The 18,750-nt window shown below is 41.0% G+C and overlaps 2 protein-coding genes across 11 annotated transcripts in view; one reads left to right on the forward strand and one right to left on the reverse strand.

Annotated features, from left to right (window-relative positions):
* The window catches only part of LOC103029679 (solute carrier family 2, facilitated glucose transporter member 9-like), a 1,095,244-nt gene that overhangs the window by 412,830 nt on the left and 663,664 nt on the right, over nucleotides 1–18,750 (forward strand). The window lies entirely within an intron of this gene.
* Nucleotides 1–18,750, reverse strand: part of magi1b (membrane associated guanylate kinase, WW and PDZ domain containing 1b) — a 205,967-nt gene that overhangs the window by 19,538 nt on the left and 167,679 nt on the right. For 3 of the 6 annotated variants that reach the window (XM_049471426.1, XM_007256431.4, XM_049471427.1), the window contains 5 exons: nucleotides 17,444–17,693; nucleotides 13,846–13,937; nucleotides 10,998–11,190; nucleotides 6,018–6,332; nucleotides 97–300 (listed from right to left, as the gene is read on the reverse strand). In XM_049471426.1, coding sequence (XP_049327383.1) covers nucleotides 97–300; nucleotides 6,018–6,332; nucleotides 10,998–11,190; nucleotides 13,846–13,937; nucleotides 17,444–17,693 — 1,054 coding nt within the window. The remainder of the gene's footprint in view (nucleotides 1–96; nucleotides 301–6,017; nucleotides 6,333–10,997; nucleotides 11,191–13,845; nucleotides 13,938–17,443; nucleotides 17,694–18,750) is intronic. The other 3 variants (XM_049471423.1, XM_049471424.1, XM_049471425.1) reach the window with 3 other exon arrangements.

Genomic DNA, 18,750 nt, shown 5'->3' on the forward strand with positions numbered 1-18,750 from the left:
CATTCTCAACATTAACTAGAAAGTAAAAAAAAATGGTCCACAATTTATTTATTTATTTATTGATTTAAAGCAGTAGTATCTAAAGATGAATCTTACCGTCTCCTGGAATGATGCGCAGAGTCACCGTGTTCCCCGCCTCCTTGATCAGGTTGACTATGTCTGAGTGGGATTTGTTGGTGATGGAGCAGCTGTTCACAGCCAGGATCCGGTCGCCCACCTTCAGCTTCCCGCAGCGGTCCGCCGGGCTGCCCTCGATGATCCGCCCTATTTTATGAGGCATGGCCACACATGTGTTTCCAGCTTTTTGATAGGTGTAAACATGGTGGGTGTGGAATCAATGAGGGTATTGGTAAAGAGATTTGAGATAGAGAAAGGGAAAAGGAAGGAGGGAAAGAAAGAAGAGAAAGCATAGGGGTTAATAAACCAAGCCACCCAAGCCAAAGTGACAAATTGCAGTAAAATGAAAAACGACCAGGTACTGATCTCCAATCAGAGCAAATGCACCAAAGAGAGAAAGCGAGAGAAAAAGAGATAAAGTGAGAGAGAGCAAGAAGGAAAGAGGAAAGAGAGGAAAAAAAAAAGAAGCGCACTGCCATCAGCACTGCACACCAGTTCTAGCTTTACATTTAAAACCCTTTATTATATTTAAGGCCAAGCACAAAAGGTTAAAACCCCACTCATCACATTATACCACAGCTTTTTATCCGCTTAACCTTTTAACCTTCACAGTTAACCTTTTGTTCATAGTCTCCATATTTAATAAGAAGCATTTTACCGCAGCTCCTAGAAGAGTGCAATGGAATTTCAATTTAGCAATTTTTGACCCCCTATCACTACAGCACCTTTATCACACACTTAAATAATAATAAAATGCCCTCTGGTTTTAAACTAAATTTAGAACAGTATACAGTTAGAACATGGGGCTACTTAATATAAGCAAACAGTAGCTTCACAATAATCCACTGAGTGAAATTGCAATGCAAAAACTTTTTCAAGAAGAGTCAGAAGTTCTATAAGTTGACCCAACTTAAAAATCAGATTGATGGATTTCCAGAATCATCCATCCATCCATTCATCCAACCAACCAACCAACCAACCAACCACCCATGCATCCATTTATCCAACCAACCATCTATTCATACAACCAGCCAACCAACCAACCATATATTTATCCAACCAACCATCCATCCATCCATCCAACGAACCAACCAACCTAGATCTGATTTAAGATCAATGATTCCAAAGAAGTAGCTACACCAGATTAACTTGTGTAGACTAGGTACCATGCAGCAGTTAAAAAACAAAAAACAAAAAAAAAAAAACGCTTCAGGCACTGTAAGATGGTTTTAATGTTATGGCTGATCCAAGTAGGCCAATGTAATGAAAGACAATTGATCAGTAGTATTATCTTGTATAATAAAGCAAATTTCATTAACTAGAGTACTGGACTGTCCTGATTCATTATGCCCAGAGAATCACTCTCTTGGGAGTGTGATTGGATTGATCAGAATTTTCTTATCAAAAGCACTGAGGCTGATTAGAAGGCTCATACTGCAGCCAACAGTTTTGGAACCCAATGTTCAGACTGGTGGAAAGTAACAGTGAAGGCTTGGGTGAAGATAACTAAAAAAAAAAAAAACAGAACTGCTCAGTGTATCTGCAGCCGCACCATCCATTAACACACACACACACACACACACACACACACACACACACACACACACACACACACACACACACACCAACCAACTCCCAGTGCGCTTCATTCGCTAGCATTACATTTAGTCAGTGTAGCTTTTCTAATCTCCAGCACTCTCTTTAAATTATTCATGCCACTTTTTAAAACTCTAAAAATACGTTCCAAACTCTTGCGCATTCCCTCAGCACTGTGCAGTGTGCCCTCACTCCGCCCGTGTGATAAATTATGCAAAACACAGCGATAAATTATGTTTGAATGATTTTTTTTTTTTGCACACAGGCTTAAGATGCAGAGATTTGAGGCCAGCTAGTCTAGTTTGCTGCAGATAATTACACCACTGTCTAAAAGCCACTGAATAGATTCTCTATCTATCTGTCTCTATATCCGTTATCTGTTTAATAACTTAAAACTATTGAATTGCTTTGTTTCAGGCCATTCATATTTAATGTGTGAACTATATAGTCTAGTATAGGATATGTATAGAGTGATTAATGTGATTATGACATGGCTGAATACAAGGAGACAGCACAGCCCTGGTTTAAAATAAATGTACTAGTGCATCTAAAATAATTAGAATATCATTGAAAAGTTGCTTCATTTCAGTAATTCAGTTCAAAATTTTAAACTCATATTATAGCTTACAGCCAATGAAAACCAAAAAAAACAAGGTCTCAGATTTCTCCAATTTTAATATTAATATTTAATATACTTTTGGATGTGTGGGCAGTGTGCCAAGTCATGCTGGAAAATGAAATCCGCATCTTCATAAACGTTGTCAGCAGAGGGAAGCATGAATTGCTGTAAGGACTTGATAAAACACAGTGGACCAGCACCAGCAGATGACATGTCTCTCCAAACCATCACTGATCATCAGTAAATTTTACATTTTATTTGTAAAACAAGGGAGCAGAGTCTGGAGGAAGAGTGGAGAGACACACAGTCCAAACTGCTTGAGGTCTAGTGTGAAATTTCCACAATCAGTGATGGTGTGGAGAGCCATGTCATCTGCTGGTGTTGAACTGAATTACTGAAACAAAGTTTTTATTTTTTTTGAGATACACTAGTATATGAATAAAAATTTAAAAAATACCATAAAAATTAAACATCAAAATACCTTTCTCTTAACTTTACATACTGCTATCCCATGACTTTTGACATGTCAGCGTGCTGTGAACATAAATGTTGATTCTCTTGAAAAACTAACAAAAATGGCATAAAAGAGCTGAATAACTGACCAATTCTAGCCCCCAAAACGATTATAATATATAATTTAAACTTGTTATATTAGTCCAAACTTGAAATTTAAACCCATTAGCCCACTAGAAAAAGTCTTACAAAGCTCATTGTGAAATAAAATATGTAAGCTTGTCCCTAAACATTTGAGCATAAATATTATTAAAATATATAATTAATACAATATAACACTCCACATTATCTGAACCTACAATCTTCCCTATTCAAATTTGCACCATATTCCAAATTTAGATTAGCTAAAACAGGTTAGCTTATTAGCTTATTATCTTTACACAGGAGCTACAATGCTAACTAACTTCAGTGCTAATCACTCATTCACATTTGTGTTGTCCATTATCAAAGGTAAAAGATTGTCATACAGTGCCAAAAAACACATAAACAAGCCTTGATTTAAGATCATGAGGTAACTTTGGTAGCGCTACAGTTTTAGTGCAGTGTGCAATGCCTCAAGCATACAGTTAGCACAATGCTAATCACAGGTAGAGCACAAGCTGTTATTACTTTTTGGGGTGATGCTGAAATAGTGTAAATCTGATTTTCCACCAAACTATTCCTTTATTAAAGAAACTGTGCCTCTCGCACGGCACCAGCATCTATCTATAGCCTCTGGGGTTAACACATGAAAGCATGCTAAAAACAGCATGCTAACTCCAATATATATATAGTATGCAGTTTTGTATAGGAGTTCTTGTGTGCATAAATATCTGTGTATTTGTCTGGGTTTTTCTTGCCCTGAGGCTTTTCTCTCTCTCTCTCTCTCTCTCTCTCTCTCTCTCGCTCGCTCTCTCTCTCTCTCTCTCTCTCGCTCGCTTTCTCTCTCTCCCTCTCTTCCCCCCCTACACTTCCTCGTCCTGCTCTAGCTGTAGCGCAGCAGCTATACACGTTTCATCACTGCTGAGAATGAGCGGCACTGCCTTTGCTTCTCATTCCTGTCAGAATTGCGTCCCATCATCCTCTGCCATTTTTTTCCGATGCGAGGAGTGTGTACGCCCCGCACCGGTGCCACAGCGAGGACACCTGCTCATAAACGGAGCAAACAGACCCGTCTCGCTGAGTAAACACCGCTTATTGGAAGCAGAAACCCGCCAAATCCCCAGCTTTCAGTCTCCCAAGTTGATCTCTTTATCTTTCCTGGTCCTGAAAACGATGAGTGCTTCCTATCTCCGAGCAGCTAAGTCCGATCAGCCTTTGTTTGATGTCTGCCGAGATTAGGACAAGCACTGGACGACCCGTGGGAGCAGCCCCAATTTGCTTGCTGCTGTAGTTTGGCAGAAAATCAAATGTACACAAATTTTCTCTTCACCCCAAATGCAGTCAATCATCTAAGGGATATTTATTGCATGAGGTAAAAGCTAAAAATGTTAGCTGTTTGCTAAAAAAAAAAAAACAGTTAGTGGCTGTCTTCTTGAAGGTCCATTTCTTTGTAGTTTTTGTCATTTATGTGAAGAACGATATAATCAAGTTTGTTTTTTAGTTAAAAGATTAGGCTAGTTTGATAAACAAACAGATGCTAAAGCTAACAGATGTTTCCATTATATATATTATATTGAAAACAGTGTTATACTCTGTCAAACAACTACATAAGCAAATCCCGCAGCTAAAATATTAGCTGTTTGCTAAAATATTAGCTGTTTGCTAAAATCATTAGAAACAGTGCAAAAGTTAATTTTTTTTCCAATTCTTTTTGAGTTTACTAAACACTGTAAAGCAAAATATGTGTTCTTAGAGGACGTTAACAAATGTGGCAGGTTTTGGCAGATGCTGGCAGGTATAAGGATGCAGAACGTGCAAAGAGGCAAAGATAGAGACAATATAGCTCTGGAAAAAATAAGAGACCACTAAAAAAATATATCTTTGAGTTTCTTTAATTTTTACCAAATTGAAATCCTCTGGAATATAATCAAGAGGAAGATGAATGATCACAAGTCATCAAAGCAAACTGAACTGCTTGAATATTTGCACCAGGAGTAAAGGCATACATTTATATAAAAAAGCAGTGTGTAAGACTGGTGGAGGAGAACATGCCAAAACGCATGAAAATGTGATTAAAAAACAAGGTTATTCCACCAAATATTGATTTCTGAACTATTAAACCTTTATGAATATGAACTTGTTTTCTTTGCATTATTTGAGGTCTGAAAGCTCTGCATATTTTTTGTTATTTTAGCCATTTCTAATTTTGTGCAAATAAATGCTTTAGAAGACAATATTTTTATTTGGAATGTTGTAGAAATGTTTTCTGTAGTTTATAGAATAAAACAACAATGTTCATTTTACTCAAACATAAACCTATAAATAGCAAAATCAGAGAAACTGATTCAGAAACTGAAATAGTCTCTTAGTAACTACTTCCAGAGCTGTATATGGATCCCAGGGACACAAAGTCTTCTGAAGTTTTAAATCCCACCACCGAAGAACTCACTGAAAACAAAGAGGGCTCACTAAGACGCCAAATCCTACAATCCTCTTGGCGAAAGCAGCTTTTATTTACAGCATAAGAAGATGATCACCATCAAAATTTGCGCAACTACTTACTTCATACTTTTTTCCTGGTATACAATAATCAGCGCGTAAGCTGAGACTACAGACTGACTACAGCCATGATAATCCTGTCCATAATAACGGACATGTCAGCAAACAATGAAGTAGGTTAATAGCAACAGTTGTTTGTCCTAAAATTAATAAATAAATAAATGTCCAACTATATGCAGGTTTTTATCTTAGCATACATGCTGGGTGATCAGCCCATATTTAGAAGAAGATGGAAGCTATAGGAGATATAAGATGAAATGTATGCTTATATTTAAGTTTTAGTTGCACAATGGTAACTGGTGTTTGTCAGCTTCCATTACTTGTATGGTAAATATAGTATACTATAGATATTATTTAATTTTTTTAAATAATGTAAACCTGGCAATTTTTCAAGATTTCTTTTAGGAGCGATGATATGCATGATGATATGCATACAACACATTTGATAAAGAATAAAACTAATCTGAAAATTCATGCAGCTGAGTTGAGTTGAGTAAAGTTTTCCTAAATCGAGAAACAGTTAAAATCTTACCGAAAGTGGTTCCCGCGTCGGGTCTGGACACGGACGAGACAATGACGAAGCCGAAGCCTTCATTTTCACCGCGGCGGATCTCCACGTCGTACGGCTGGAGCGTGTTGGGCACCACCGTGCTGCTGTTCCCCCCACCTCCTCCTCCTCCACCGCCGCTGCCGATGCCGCTGGTGGAGCCGGAGCCGGAGCTGACCGTGTTGAGGGAGTTCTGGCTGCCCTGCGGGGTGCGCTTATCCTCTGTCAGAGACGCTGCCTGTGTGCTGCTGTGGTGAGACGAGGCCGGCGAGGGAGGTACGTCTCCGTCCACTTTAGTTACTGAGGAAAGAACGGAAAGTGGAGAATTGTTCGCTATTGCAGGACATTGTCAATAGCACTATGGAAATGCAAAAAACAGATGTATGATAGTGTATAGTGTACTGTGCATCACGTCTATCTATAAAATCCTATGAGAAACATTTTGGTCGGATGGGGATAAAGATAGGACTTCGGCTCTTGCTCATGAATATTCATACATGCAAACATTTCGCCTCTGATTGGCTAACAGCACTGTGAGGCAATGAGACTAAAAACAATTAGAAAAATGTTAAGAATAAAGACATTTTTACACTAATAACAGTCTTTGCAATGTCACGTTACGTGCAGTTCAGCCACGGATCTAGTCTTAGAGTCTCTGTAAAACACAAAATCCACCGGAGATCCTATGTAAACCTATAGTTACTTACATACAGAGGTGGGTAGTCCAGGTCTAGAAAGTAAAAATCCACCACAGGGTTTTTTTGGCTGAGCCACAGCAGAGCCGGCCATGGCAGTTGGGAGAAAAAAAAAAACCTGGGCTGGATTTTTACTTTTAAGTAGTGAAACAGAACTGTTCTAAACATACACCTACCTATCTCAATTGTACTTCAATTGTGGTGTTCCCTATAGACAAATTCCAACCATTTGTTACTTAGCTCTGTATTACTGGACAAAGCGTTTAACACTGATGTGATATTTGCACAAATAACACAGGAACAAACTTCCATGCTGTTACTAGCACTGTTAGTTAGTTCCTATCTGACGAGACATGCCTGTGTGGCTTCAGCTCTGTCTGTGGGCGGACGCGAGCCAAGGTGGGCGGGGCCATGAATACTAATTCACAGGTTGACGTAGTGCTTTTCCTGATCGAAACATATTTCTGAGGCTTTTCTTTTACTAGCTACTGAAGACCATGGAGGTTGAGGAACATGGTCATGGTTTCATGTGCAGCATCATATACAACTCACAAAGAAAAAGAAAGAGAGAAAAGAAATTGTGTCTTAAGGAGTTAAAAGCGCCTATGTTTCAATAAAAATGCTTCAATATAATGTATCACAAGCAAAAACAATATGATCTATCACAAAATTGATATTTTATCCCACCCCTATAACCTATTATATAGACACCAGTCCATATAAAAGCTGATATATTACGAAATCTATAGGTTAAATTATGTATACTGTATAAAGTGGTGCTCCATAAAGATATGGAAAGCAAGAACTCCGCAATAACTTTGCTGATGGGTACTTGACTTTACTCTGACTCATCTTTTGAATACGATCCCTTTGTATTACTGTACAACCCAGACGAAGACGAGGATCTGCTGAAACATCAAAGGCTTCATAGACGCACCGTCTGATGAAATCAGACAAGCCTCCCCTCCCGATAAACAATACAGTAGACTCCATTTAAGCAGCAGCAGCCCAATAATAACAGGCAGAGTCTACGGGGAGCACGCTGCGCTAAATGCAGCGCTCTGACCTATTTTCATTTTCATACAGTCCACCGGAGCTGCTGCGACACATCAGCCACTCCGCTGCCGCCACCGAGCGACATGACAAACCGGTGTTTTGGGAGTAATGGGAGCGGGAGGGTGTGGGGAGATTTATGAGCTAAATTGGGGTGAGGTGGAGCGTCATCACGTCTAGGCCGCCCTTTCTCATCAGCGGGCGGGACAGGGAAGGACTGGGGAGCGCTCAATCACGTTTACGACTGCTGTTTGCTCGCAGTCAAGGCTGCCATGGCATTCTTCTCTCGCAACAAATGAGCAAACACATGTCTGGACCGCTCTAATGGGGTTTCGGGATGAAGTCGGACATTTAAGCTTGTTTTCTCACCCAAGATAAAGAGCGTTTTCACACATAAAACTTCTAGATCAGAGTTTCAGTTTCTCTGATTTTGCTATTTAAAGATATATGTTTGAGTAACATGAACATTGAACATGAACATTGTTACAAGTACAGACAATATTTCTCCCAAATTTCAAATATAAATATTGTCATTTAGAGTTTTATGCATCTTGGCATGTTCTCCTCCACCAGTCTTACACACTGCTTTTGGATAACTTCATGCTACTCACTCCTGGTGCAAAAATTCAAGCAGTTTACCTTGGTTTGATGGCTTGCAATCATCCATCTTCCTCCAGAGGTTTTCAATTTGGTAAATTTAAAGAACCTCTTATTTTTTCCAGAGCGATCTATATATATATATTGTATCTAAATGTCTAAATTTGAAATAATTAAAGTAATACTATGAGAATTTTTAACTTATTCCTAACTTTCTTTCACTTGTTTTATTTGTGTTTTACTTATTTTTCTTAATGCCATCAAACCAAGCTGAACTGCTTGAATTTTTGCACCAGGAGTGAGTAGCATAAAGTTCTCCAAAAGCAGTGTGTAAGACTGGTGGAGGAGAACATGCCAGGATGCATGAAAACTGTGATTAAAAACCAGGGTTATTCCACTAAATATTGATTTCTTAGATCTTAAAACATACTTTATGAATATGAACTTGTTTTCTTTGCATTATTTGAGGTCTGAAAGCTCTGCATCTTTTTTGTTATTTCAGTTATTTCTCGTTTTCTGCAAATAAATGCTCTAAATGACAATATTTCTATTTGGAATTTGTAAATGTTGTCCGCAGTTTGTAGAATAAAACAACAATGTTCATTTTACTCAAAAATATACCTATAAAAAGCTAAATCAGAGAAGCTGATTCAGGAACTGACATGGTCCTGTACATCATATAGGGCCTGGTTTAGAAACTTTTCATTATATTAATGTACATTTTCGAATCTCCCAAACATGGTTCTTTGGGCAAGCAAAATTGGTTCTTCTATCCCTTGTGTCATTTTTTCTCTTTTAAAAGTGAATCTGCTTGTATGGAACCATGGAAATGTGGTTCAAGACTTTAGCATTGCTTTCAGTTTGGATGTTGAATAATGTCCTTTGTTATACTAAAACTCAAGTGGTTTAAATGTTAATCAAGTAAATGTTCACAATGCCGGAGAAACTGGAGAAATTTCCATTGGCCTTGTAGCTTAAACGCAAATTTACGAACATTTCTTCCTGGCTGACTGACTACACTTGGTTTATAGGGTGATAAATTTATGTAAACTTGTTTTTTGCCAAATTACAGGTTTTTATTTGTGGTCCTGAGGATGTTCTGTCTGGGTTCTGCTCGTGCTACACCTGACTGACAGAAGTAATTAGCTAAAGATGGTAAATAAGTCTTGCTAAAGCAGGGAAAACATGAAACTATGCAACTGTGCAGCACATCAGCCTCCAGCGCTGACACAAAAAAAAAGAAAAAACCCTGAGTTTAGTGAGAAATCAGACGCAGAGAGAAGCCCGTTCCGCAATGACTCCTTCATTAACATGTGCTGTGAACTCTCATATATATAAAATATGTCCAGGGCAGATTAATTATTATGGAATCTGCATTATTCAGAACCCCATTAAGGTCATAGAGCTTCGCAGGGGAGGGCTTGAATACTATATTAGGGGGATTTTTTGGGGGGTTGTCTGACTTGAATCCAGTTTCAGAAGAACAGTTTGGTTTATGGATTATGTGTGGGAATGGTTTGAACATCATAACCCTAAAGGGACATGTTGTAATCACTAGATACTATGTAGTGAACACTAGATACTATGTGGTGCACACTAGATACTATGTAGTGAGCACCAGATACTATGTGGACTAGTGAACAGTGTTTTATTTTCATATTTAAATCTGGTGCGCAACACAGAGTATATGGTACTCACAATATAGCATCTATTGCTCACCAAGTAGCATCTAGTTCTCACCACACAATGTCTGGTGTTTACCAAATAGACATATCTGGTGCTCACCACATAGTATCTGGTCCTCACCACACATTACTTGGTGTTTACCACATACTCGTATCTGGTGCTCACCAATTAGTGTCTAGTTCTCACCACAGTGTCTGGTGTTTAACACATAGATGTATCTGGTGCTCACTACATAGTACATAGTACTCACCACACAGTATCTGGTGCTCACCGCATAGTTTCTGGTGCTCACTATATAGTATATAGTATCACCAAAAAGTATCCGATGCTCACTATACAGAACTCACCACACAGTATTTTCTGGTGCTCACTGTATTTAGTGATCACCACATAGTTAGTATCTGGAGCTCACCACATTGTTAGTATCTGGTGCTCACCACATTGTTAGTATCTGGTGCTCACCACATAGTATCTGCTGCTCACTACATAGTATCTAGTCCTCACTACATAGCATCTGGTTATCACTACATAGTATCTAATACTCACACTACATAGTATCTGGTGCTCACTACACAGTATCTAGTGTTTAACACATAGTGTCTAGTTCTCATTACATAGTATCTGGTGTTCACTATATAGCATAAAGTACTCAAAACACTATCTGGTGCTCACCACATAGTATCTGGTGCTCAATTTATAGTATCTATTACTCACCACATAGTATCTGGTGCTCCCCACATAGAATCTAGTACTCAATACACAGTAGCTAGTGCACATGGACGTATCTAGTGCTCACCACACAGTATATGGTGCTTGCCACATAGTGTCTAGAGTTCACGACATATCATCTAGTGCCCACCATACAGTATATGGTGGGTGCTCACCACTTATAATATGACGTAGTAATTATACAGGTAATAGTAATAGAGCTTACCTCCGTATCCAGTCTTGCGTCTGACTGTCAGGTTAACGTGGCCCTGCTTGGCCGCTTGTTGCATTAGCTGCACCACCAGCTGATGAGACTTTCCCACAACGGCCGTTCCGTCCACGCAAATGAGCTCATCTCCAGATCGCAGTCGACCATCTTCATCCGCTGCTCCGTATTTTACAATGTGACCGATGTAAATCTAGACAGAATACAACACAAACATGCTGGTGATCATTATTTGGTAACCATTTGGTTTGGTATATCTTGCGGAGTCCCACAGGGTTCAGTTGTAGGGCCAATAAAAATGAGGGTAACTACGACAAAAAGGTGTGGACTTCTAAAGACTTCTAAAGTTCTAAAGAGGCAATATACCATGCAAACCAGGGAAATATCTCAGACCCATTTGGGTTAAAGGAGAATTCCAGCATTTGTTCTCCTGAATGCAGTGAAAGGAGATTCAGTTAACTCGTTCTAAAGCCAACTCAAGCGTCTGTGGAGTGGAATAGTCCATTGTAGAGAAACTTGACTTGATTTCTCCTTCACAATGATTGAAATAAGGGTCTTGACCCGGGGTCCTAATGGCTTCAATGCAAATGTTGGCACTGCATACTATCCAAAACAAATAGAAGTCTGGATAACACTGCTTGCATCTCAGTTTACAAATTTTACTAAATGGGTAGCATTGACCAGTTGTTTTAACTGTAACGTTTTTCAAACACAGCAATGGATGAAGAAATGGATGCTTGTTTTTGGTCTGTATTGCAAGTTATTGCATGTTAAGATGTGATGCTCATCAGACGTGATTCTGATGCACCTCAGAAGAAACGTGCAGCCCTGCAAAGATTGATGGATGACATATTCTGAAAGGCTTTGCTGACCGCAAAACTTAAAGCTACAGGTCCAGGAGATACAGGTCCAAGCATCTCATGAATAACATCACGGTGATTGTGGCAACAGTGGAAGGAGGTGGTGGTAACCAGGCCCGTTGCAACAAGGCAAGCAAGCCAATCAATTGCCTAGGGCCCTGAGATTGCCCCTGACAGTGACTGATTATGAACTGAATGCAACGACAAACTGTGTGAGCCCCCTTTTAAATTCTGTCATGGTAAATGCAGGAAAGTCCAACTACACTGTTGTCAAAATCCCCCTCAAGGGAGCTTCTCCCACCAGTTGCTGACTAGTTGCTGACAGTAGCCAGCCAGTGAGGTTTGTGTTTCCTGCAGCTGGAAAAATATTAAACATCAACAGATACGAGACAGAGTTATCCATCAGAAAGCCAGAAAAGAAAGGCACTTTGCTTGGGGCCCTGAAATGCCTTGAAACGGCCCTGGCGGCAACAGTAGTCCTGGTTGTCCTTGTGTGCCCAAATTTTTGCTTATTTTGGGCATAAATTTATGAGTGATGGTTGCCATACAAATAAACCCCCTCATGGAATGTCTGGGACCAAATCCCGTTACCGTCTCAGCCAAAGAATAAAATCTCACTGGAGCCATTTTATTCCTTTCGCCCCAAGAAACAACGTCCAAGAAAGCAGCATGCCGGTTTGAACAAGTTTCCAACAAACTTGGCTTCTTTAACGGAGAACATGGGTGGCCAGGGAGATATTTTATTTTCTCTTCCCAGACGTGTCGGCACAGCCGAGATGAAAGAAGCAACTGATTCGCCGGGATCTAGCAAGCACTCGACCACGCACCGGCAGGGGATGCTTTTACTAGTCCTTCTCCCAAGACCTGCCAAGGTTGCGTAATGCGGCATGCAGCATTGGACATGGAAACGGATGTCATAAACAAACTGTAAAGGCTGAGGGTTGAGGCCTGCCAAGCATGCCTGCTCCACTACATTTGGAAAAAACTTCAAAAGCCTTGAGATCTGTCTTTGTAGAGAACAGCTGGTGAGTCTCTGACTCCTCTAATTAGAATTTTTAATGGCCAACATTGTGGAGACCTTTCAAGTATGCTGAGAATTCAGACTTCAACTTGAGTTTAACAAACGGGATTAGTTCCATTTGGGTCTAAAAATGGAACAGAGTAGAGTGGAGAACAGTGTAGACTTACCAATTTCCACCACTGTACCACTTAGTGGCTGACCTACTGTTATTTACAATGTAATTCCCTAGCCATAAATAGCCACATCCACCTCTAGCCAGAGTGAGACAATTCACAAAACCTTGTCTAAGACAAATTAGCATCTAATCAATCAATCAATCACCAAGACCAGAGGTCGGCAACGGAGACTGGAATCAAGGCTAGCTGACTGACAATCGATAATTAATGACTGCTACACTCCTAAAGAAGCTTCACCTCACAAGATCACAGATTACAACTAAAATCAATGCCTTTATGTCTCTCTCCTATCTATCTGCAGACAAGGGTGGTCATCAGCAGGCTTACAAGATCAGAATTTGGATTTGGAAGACCCCACAAGACTTAGAAATGTGCATTTTTGCTTTAGAGAATGATTTTTGACCAATCACAGCTTGTGTAATCTACTTAGAGAAGCACAGGAGCATAAGGCTATCATACCCAATGCTGGGTGAATCCTATTACCTATACACTGGAACTATACTATCTGGAATATCCTATTTTTCTGGACTGAGCTGGATTGGCATTTCCGTGATCACTCAGTGTCAATTAGAAACTGACCTCACTTGCAATTCCAGTCCAAAAGCAATCAATACTTCACAGCAATGTTCCAATATGCAATGTAAAGCAATTACTACAGAGTCCCTGTGTATACCCTTGATTTTAGAAGAAATGCTGGATCAGAAGGCATCTACAAACTTTTGGAAATGAGGGTCAAGTACAATATGCAGGCTGCAGTATGCAGATGATTAAAGATGAATGAAATTACTCACCGGTTCTCCTGCCTCGTTCCCTCCAAGGATCCGGAAGCCGAAGCCTGTGTCTTTCCTCCACAGGAAAATATCCTGCTCTTGGTAATCTGGCACTGCAAAAGGAAAAATGGCCCAAGGCCATGATCAATTCACCTGCAGCATGACGCAAATGGTCTGAATCACTCTGTCCGGTTCCCTGCTATCGAGTGAAAGGACTGCTGGGGACGGCGGCAAAAAGCGAAGGCGACATATAGCAAAATTGTGATAGCTAAGAACGTCATGGTTTTTATAACAGTAGCACCTGTGGCTGGACCCAATTAAACTTAAGGCAAGTTCAGCTTCAAACGGCAGGACCTTGTCAATCTTCAGTAAAGCCTTGTAGTTGTTAGTCAGAGTGGCAATACACCTAGTGTATTACACCTAGAATAAGGTGAAAGTACTATTAGAGAGTATAATATAAAGCACTAGAGAGGAATGGAACAAAGAACAAAATCTAAAAGTTCCTATTTATTTTTTTTATCTACAATACACCTGCCATATAATTTAGCAACACCCAGAACTAATTCATTTCCATGACTTTGCCAAAGTACCCTATTCACGGCATACAGCCTCCTGACACCCAAGTATAATACAAAGATAAAAAAGGAAACTTCAGACATAATGGAGGACATCCGAGAGTACAGGCATACACAGGTTGACCTCTGTGAAATCTGACCCATTTCGGAGCTTCTCTGAAGGACCAAACCTGTTTGATGCCTCCTTGCCCTTGGGCTTCAACATCACTCAGCTGAGAAGACACGGTTAGCTTCCACAGCTCCATGTCAAATCAGCTAAAACGAGTGATAGTAATGCCATCCCTTCTTTTGACATGTGTACTAGCATGCATCGGCAGGGTGTCAGTCTTTAGGCTTCTCGAGTGAAAGCTTAGTCACCCACCACTTAAAGGATATCCCACCAGATGTGAGGTTTCAAAATCAATGTGAGCTGCTAAGACACAGAAGGCAATTTGCAGGCACAGAGACTCATGCAATGTCAGTAAGGTTAGTCTCTTACTGACGATCTGCAGATGTTTTAACTCTCAGTTTAGAGAGGTTAGAGGTTAAGTACAAGGCTAAGGTTTAACTTTTAAGAGTATAACAGTTTTAGACTGTGGATAAGCCCAAGTTGGGGTACCCTGCCACAGATTCTGAGTGCCACAGGGAGTTACTGGGAGTTACTCTGACTCCATCCTGAGATCACTTTTGTTGTCTGGCATATGACTGGGATTTGGGTATCAGGAAGCTGTCTGTTCTGAGAACAGACTTTCCTCCATTGCAGGGCCAAGCCGATGCAGCAGGAAGCAATGTGGGAGCACCAGGAGTAGGAGCAGCTTGGGCTGCAATCTGTCCACAGAATCGACAATTAGGAATGCAGTGTTCTACCCTCCCTCCTTCCTACAGCAGAGAGAAAGGAAGCCCAAACAACACGTTTGTTAACAGTGTTAATGCCTGGATTCTGCATGGTTCCACTGTGGAATTGGATTGAGCACAGACAGTTGGACCAGTTGTATGGACCACATGCCATGGGATAAGACAGAAAACCTGCCTCATCATGTCTTAGTAATTTGATTTTTTTGAAAGCAAGTGACAGGTTTAAAAGGCCAATGTACTGTTTCAAGGGGGAAAAGACCAGTTCAGGACATGCTAATAACCTGGGGAAAAATCCCTTTTGTTATTTTCTTGACTCAAACCTGAAAAAGGCTCCCCCTCTCACAATGTTCCCTTGTGCTGCCCAAATAATCAAGGCCAGCTTGATCTGGACAAGCTGTGCTCTTGTTAGTAGTCCGGACAGCAGTGTCCATTACCCAGCCAATCAAGAAGCAGTGGTGTGGGTACCTCTGCAGGCATATAAAATGGTCACGGCTAGGAGAGATCAGCCCAGATCATTCCATCTCCATTAGGCTGCCGGAATGAGCCCCCAAATTGCGCATGACGACTTGCCCAAGCTTTCAAGCTACATTCACTTAAACTGCAGTTACTTAATGATACTTTTGTGTGCTTAAGCTAAATTCCGAAACACCCACTCGGGTGCACAAGCCAGGCCATATCGGACCTCAGCTGGCTTCACAACAGTAGATCGATCAGAATCTCATTCATCCCCTTCTAATTCGATTCAGAGACTCTGAACCGTGGCTGACTGTGGAGGCCTGAGCTCAAAAAAACTGAATCCTGGCTATAAAGAAAACACAAAGCCAATAAGCCTTGTCAGAAGCAACCCTTTCCCTTTTCTCTACAGTTTCTTCTCAACGCGTCTCGTCTCGTTGTCTTCATCTCTCAGCTCCTCTTCTATTCTCCCTCCTCTGCTAGGTTCCGTGGGCGGTGCTGCCGGTTCCAGCCCCCTCTTTTGCTTAAAGGCGTTCAATAATGAAAGAGCAGCATGAAAGCAGGGGGCACTGGAGGAATGATTAGCCACTGAAATCTCCCGACCTGAGAGCTGAGCCTTCAACTCCCGCAACCTCCCGACAGCCGCAGAAGGATATTCCTGCTAATTAGCCCAATCGTCCATCCACGTCTGCACCACACAGACATGAAAGAAATATGGGATTTCGCCACGTTCCATCGCCACCAATTACACACACGTTTGTCAGAGACGTTTTTACGGGGCACCGATGCGTGTAAGATCACTGATGGCAGGATGGGATGTAATTGGTCAGAAGGGCTAGGAGCCACAAGTTGATTTCTCGCGCCTTTGTGAAAAGGTCCGAAGTAAGCGAACCCGGCTAATTAGAACTACACAAAGTGTGGACAGCCCAGCACTAAAGCATAATGGTCCCTGACAGCAAAAACACACAGAAGAGTCTTGCAGTGGGCTAATGGTTTTCACAGAAGGCTGTTTCGCTCACTGCAAGTTTGGCTCAAAGCCCCGAAAGGAAGTTAAGGCAAGTGGCAGGGCAGTTTCCGGGAGTGCACATCTAGACATCAAAAGGCTAAATGTGAGCTAAATCGATGCAGAACTCTATCATGCTCTTTGATGTTAATCTCGCATTAGCTGTTGGCACTTTTTTTTACCAATACTGATTGCCACAACACCCCAGTGGCATAAACAGACCAATTTCTTACTCTGCTTGAAATAGAAAATCCCACAAGACGGGTCAATACAGATTTGACAAGAGGTCAAAGATCTGATTGAAAAGTCACTAAATAGGCCAGTGCTTTTGGCTAATATAGTATAGGAATTTAATGTTTGGATTTTATGTAGATGATGAGTTGCTGTTTTAAAGTTTTCTTTGCTGTTGTTTAAAAGTATTGCGATAAACACCAATACATTAAATCGTAACTCCTGTATCATGACATACAATGTCTTTCAAGGTTCTTGCCAATAAACAGCCCTATCAATCCAAAAAAGGGAATGCCTTCAAATTGGGTTAGAAAGAAAGAACATCAAACAACCTTAAAATAAACAAGCTAAGCATGCACTTTCAAATCCAAATATAGTCCCGCTCAACACCTCCAGCATGTTACTCCCCCTCTTCCCACTACTTGTCACCTACCCTTCTCTCCACTTTCCCAAAGGACCCAGCAGCAGCTCCCCAGAGACCCAGCTCCCCAAGCACCCGCCACCAAAATCCCATATTACTTACGCCTACTTTCATACATGCTCCTGGACTGGGCCCAGATCTTGAAGGGGTCTGGTTTCTTGGCGAGGGTGCCGTCTGCCGGGACGTCCTGCTGAGGGAGGCCAGGCAGGGGCTGGACCGGGGCGGGTGGGGCCGCCGTCTCGTTGGGCAGGGCCTGTGTGGCGTGGAGCGGTGAGGAGTCCGAGGGGGCACTGCGGTGGCTGGACACACTGTGCTGAGAGCTGCCCTGGCTGTCCTTTCTCTCCAACTGCTGCTGTGCATCAGGGTATTTGTGCGAGTGGAGAATGGAGTGTGTGGGCGGGTGGGTGAATTGAGTGGGTTAGAGGTAGTATCGGTGTGTGGGTGGATGTGAATGAGTGGGCGAGAGAGAAGAAGATAGAGAGAGACAAGAAGTAAAAACAAAGTCAGTAAATCAGAAATGTTCAAAATGTCCAGTGTCATGCCTGAGGTTCTTCCATAAACCAGTGTTATACTACATGATTCTTGCCCCCTACATGAAAGGGAAGGTCTTAGATGTTTAGTTTTCGTGCTGAAATAAAAATGTGTTCCAATGTTTTTAGCTAGCACTTTACAAAGCTGAAGTTGGCTTCTTATTGGGAAGCTTCTTTTCTAAACGTTACATTTCACCTTAAATCATGCAGCAGCTACATCCAGGTGCTAGTAAGCTATGAATGTATTTATTCTGTATTTAGCATGCCGAAGCATTATTTAAGGTGAAGCAGATTTTCAAATAAGAAGCCAACATCTGTCTTGTACATAAAATATCCGCCACAGAGCGCTGTGTTAATCGACTCCATTCACAGTGAAGTGGTAATGATTGTGACCGACAGCATCTGGCTTCAGTTGTCCATGCCAACAGGCAAGTAACTCTGGCATTAAATCACATCGCAGTTTATCTATAGATTCTTAGCAATAACATTCAGAACCTATTTGTCTACAAGTTCTTATTGGGCAGCTTCTTTTTTCAATTTTCCACAAAACATTTTCAGCAACCACCATACGAAGCTGAAGTTGGCTTCTTATTTGGCAGCTTCATTTTAAAATGTTTAATTGTACTTTAAATGCTTCAGCAGCTACAGCCTGGTACTAGTAATGATGTAGCACCGTACAGAAGCCCCATTTTCTCACACACAACTTAACCTCACTAAACGAAAGAGCAAACCACAGTAGCAGCAAGCTGTTGAGCTTTCATGGTTACCATTTGGAGTGCATTCAGTTTGTTACTGTTTTGTGTGAGATACCCAAACTGTTAATAATCTTCTATTATTTTAAACATTGCGTAGTGTACCCAAGCCTTTAGTTTTGCACTG

This window comes from Astyanax mexicanus, chromosome 24 (assembly GCF_023375975.1).
Source record: "Astyanax mexicanus isolate ESR-SI-001 chromosome 24, AstMex3_surface, whole genome shotgun sequence".
In the NCBI taxonomy this organism is placed as follows: Eukaryota; Metazoa; Chordata; class Actinopteri; order Characiformes; family Acestrorhamphidae; genus Astyanax; species Astyanax mexicanus.